General features: G+C 40.4%; 1 protein-coding gene across 1 annotated transcript in view; it reads left to right on the top strand.

The window, feature by feature from the left end:
• LOC109472242 (dihydrolipoyllysine-residue succinyltransferase component of 2-oxoglutarate dehydrogenase complex, mitochondrial-like) overlaps positions 1 to 2,786 on the top strand; it is a 47,723-nt gene extending 44,937 nt beyond the window's left edge. The window contains exon 15 of the mRNA XM_019771878.1: positions 1,840 to 2,786. Within this exon, the coding sequence (XP_019627437.1) occupies positions 1,840 to 1,974 (135 nt within the window). The 3' untranslated portion in view covers positions 1,975 to 2,786. The remainder of the gene's footprint in view (positions 1 to 1,839) is intronic.
• Positions 2,787 to 3,569: the final 783 nt, after the last annotated feature.

Below are 3,569 nucleotides of genomic sequence, written 5' to 3'. Positions count from 1 at the left end.
ATGGATACAGAATGTGCACAGATGGATGGATTGCCCATATTGTCAGCACTGATTTTTGCCCATAGATTAATCCTGCTTGGCAGCCCAGATCGTGGCAGTTCTGTAGTATAGATTTTGTTGACCTCGGTGTGATTTATTTCTGTGGGAAACAGATCTGCAGTCTCCCTGTCTGCACGGCTGATCCTGGGAGGTCGCTCGGTGGGACATGAAAGCCCCTGAGTTAGAAATGCTGAATGGCTGTTAGAAGTAGATAACTGGTACCTGGCCCTGGAACCAGTATTCATATGTCATACGTGGCCAAGGGGTCACTGAACATGGGGATGGCTGGCCTTGCTATATCACACTTCAAGTAGCCCTCCTCTGGTCAGCCCCCTAAAGGGGAGGGGCTCTGAACAGCAGGAGTGGAAGTTTGTGATAGGTTTGTGCTTCTAGATGTCAGACCTCCAATCTTGTCTTGTAGGTAGAGGTTTGAAAGGGACATCTTGTATATATGTCTCTACACCTTTACAGTATCTGGCCAGATATTTTGTTGTGAAGTCTGTAAAATATATGCTGGATGTGTGCCTGCATTTGTTGGGCAAGTTTTCTGTTAGCATGTCCAATGCAATAAGAATTCCCATGAAACGGTCTCATCAATTGGTATTGAGGTTCTGTATGCAGTAACAATTACCTGCCAATGTTTTGAAAGTCCCTCTGCTAATACATTGTACATATGTTTGTTGAAGACAGACCTGCATCTCAGAGTGGAGTGAAACAATTGCTGTACTGTACTGCTGTTCCCCTGACATTCCTCCATGATGCATTGTCAACATTTGAATGTGTGATAACCCCTCTATTGAAGTCAATAGTAAAGCTGCCTGCATATCTAGTAGTGTACAGGCCCCTGAACTGCTGCAGTTTAATGACTGTACATCAACCAAGCGGTGTACTCATGTTCTCCTTTGTGTGGGTTTATCTGCCACCTGCCAGCCCTCATCATAAAATGATCACAGCTCATCCTTAATCATTTGCTGTGGCTGAGCCTTTTATTCAGGGATGTTGGGCTGCAAGTGACAGATGGTTCATAAACCCCTCTCTTTGTACGGCTCTTACATGTACATGAGATAATGTCCCGACAAAGGAAATTTCAAACACGGTGTGTAAAAGTTCAAGAGCTTCAGCTTCAAGCATTCTTCTGTACTCAAGCTGCCTATTTTTCATAATGATCTCTTATACTGCAACAGAAATCACAGTTTGTAGAGCAAGCAAGGCGTACTCTTCATGAGCCTTGTGATTTTCTACCTTAATTTAAGTTACATTTTGTTACATCACTAAGTTGCTGTCTAGACAGCAAAACTCTATTAGACTGCTGATTTATCACATTGACTTATTATACATGTACAATGCTTGAAATACTACCTGCATATGTAGGTTGTTGCAGTTAAGATTGGACCTGTGCAGGTATTTCTAATGTCTACATGTACCTAACCTGCACTGGTACATGTTCAGAGTATATATGTACGTGTAGGTGTATGTGGATTTTTATTTGCTGCTACCACCTATAAAGAGTAGAAGAAATGATATTAATTGTTTCTGAATAGTTTTTAGCATGATCCATACATACCTAAATTGCAGTGTCATGTAGGTAAAATTTTCAATGTTACCTATATGTACACCAGACAAATTTTACCCACACCACTCAGAATTTAAGTATGTACTAGTATATATATATGGACCATGCCAATAGCTTTACAGAAACCATTGCCATTATTTCTGCAGGTATGTATTTGAACCCTGTTATATTTGTGATATAGTGGATTGGTTTGACTACTTGAGTGACATGTAATTGTTCCTGCCCAGGTTGAGATCCGCCCCATGATGTACCTGGCTCTGACGTACGACCACCGGCTGATTGACGGGCGGGAGGCGGTCACCTTCCTCAGGAAGATCAAGTCTGCTGTGGAGGACCCCAGAGTGCTCGTGCTGGACCTTTGACACCGCGGAGACCTCCCTAGCAGCACCCCTTATCACTCAAACAAACCTGACTGAATGTTAACTGTGATGAATCTTTTTCAGAAATCGTTTTGCTATGTCTACAAATATATACTACAGAATCTACCACCAATTCATTACTGGCACACAGAAGTAGGCTGTTGTTTTTACCTAGAATAGGAATATGTTATTGACAATGTAGGTTTGGACAGAGATAATGATCAGCCTTACTCAGTACTAGTTCCACAACCAGACTCAAAACATTCACTTCAAGACCTCCAGTAGCACTTTGCAGTGTTTATTACTTTCAATTTCTTCTGTTGCTGCTGATAATTAAGCAGTTATATAGATCAATATTGGATGCTTTGCCTGTTTCAGTTATCTAAGCTGAGCCTGAAAATTGAACTTTACAAGTTTCCTCATATCGGATGATTTTGACATTGAACGCTCTGCTGGACATCTTCTGTAATCACCGCAAGCTTGCCAAGGATTTTTAGAATTTATGGGGCCATTCAGACTGTGCCCGATACTTGGCACTGCGGGGGGAGGACTTGTGTTGGGCTGATGCCAGCATGATTGCCCAATGTGTAAAGAAGAAGTGACGCTTTATTGATTGACCTTTTTATGTTGTCAGCCCTGGTTGTTTGCTTGTAGCCTTACTGCCCTCTGCTCAGTCTGGCATGTAACCGGATCTCTCATCAGAGTGATGTATTCATAGTAGAGTACTAGTAAATAAATAAACCACGTATTTATTGATGTTTTCAGAGGCAGCTCATATTGTCTACATACTCTGACAGTACCTGCTGTCCTAATACTTAATTGATTAGTATGCGTGAATTAGAGTTATGCAGAAAATTAACACCAATGAAAGAATGTTGTCATGTGCGTTGTTCAGTTTTTATGGTTAAGATGATCTGTCTTGGTATGCTGAAGTCTAGTGTATCGCCACCTATTGAAAGGTGTGGTGCATTCTACTTAAACATTAACATCTGTGTCCATACATAATATCACCATAGTCCATAATATCGCCACCTTGAAAAAAAGTGTGCTTAAAGATATTTTTACTGCAACATACCCAGGTATGTACATTTGAGGTGTGCAGGGTGCATACCAAAAGTATGTTGCAGGAAAAACTATCTTAAAGCACACTATTTCTCAAGGTGGCGATATTATGGACCCTGGTGATATTATGGACACGGATGTTACATATAAAGTAATATGAAGTTAAATTTTGTTGGATATTTATGCTGTTGTAAAATGCACCAGTCCTTTCTGGTCCCTGAAATTATTTGGGACTGTTTGGCAGGAGTTGTCCAAACTGGAGGTGTTGAAACCTTGATGCACACAGTTGGTCTGGTGGTCCCTTTCTAAAAAAATAAATCTTGCAACTCATCACGAATTTACCCTTCTCAAAACGATTTTACAGTACAAGATCCAATTTGTTAGATGAATGGTACAATTTTAATGTTTGTTTTAAACTATGAATAGCTTTTTCTGGAATTTTTTGCAATTTTCTAATATTGAGTAATCAGCAATGTTACTCTGGTCAATTTTTTCTGTCATGTAAAAGACCATATTACCCCGTGCATTGTTTAGTC

Source organism: Branchiostoma belcheri, unplaced genomic scaffold (assembly GCF_001625305.1).
Source record: "Branchiostoma belcheri isolate BF01 breed outbred unplaced genomic scaffold, Haploidv18h27 scaffold27, whole genome shotgun sequence".
Classification (NCBI taxonomy): Eukaryota; Metazoa; Chordata; class Leptocardii; order Amphioxiformes; family Branchiostomatidae; genus Branchiostoma; species Branchiostoma belcheri.
Note: the sequence above shows the minus strand (reverse complement) of the source record. Positions and strands in the feature narration are given on the sequence as shown.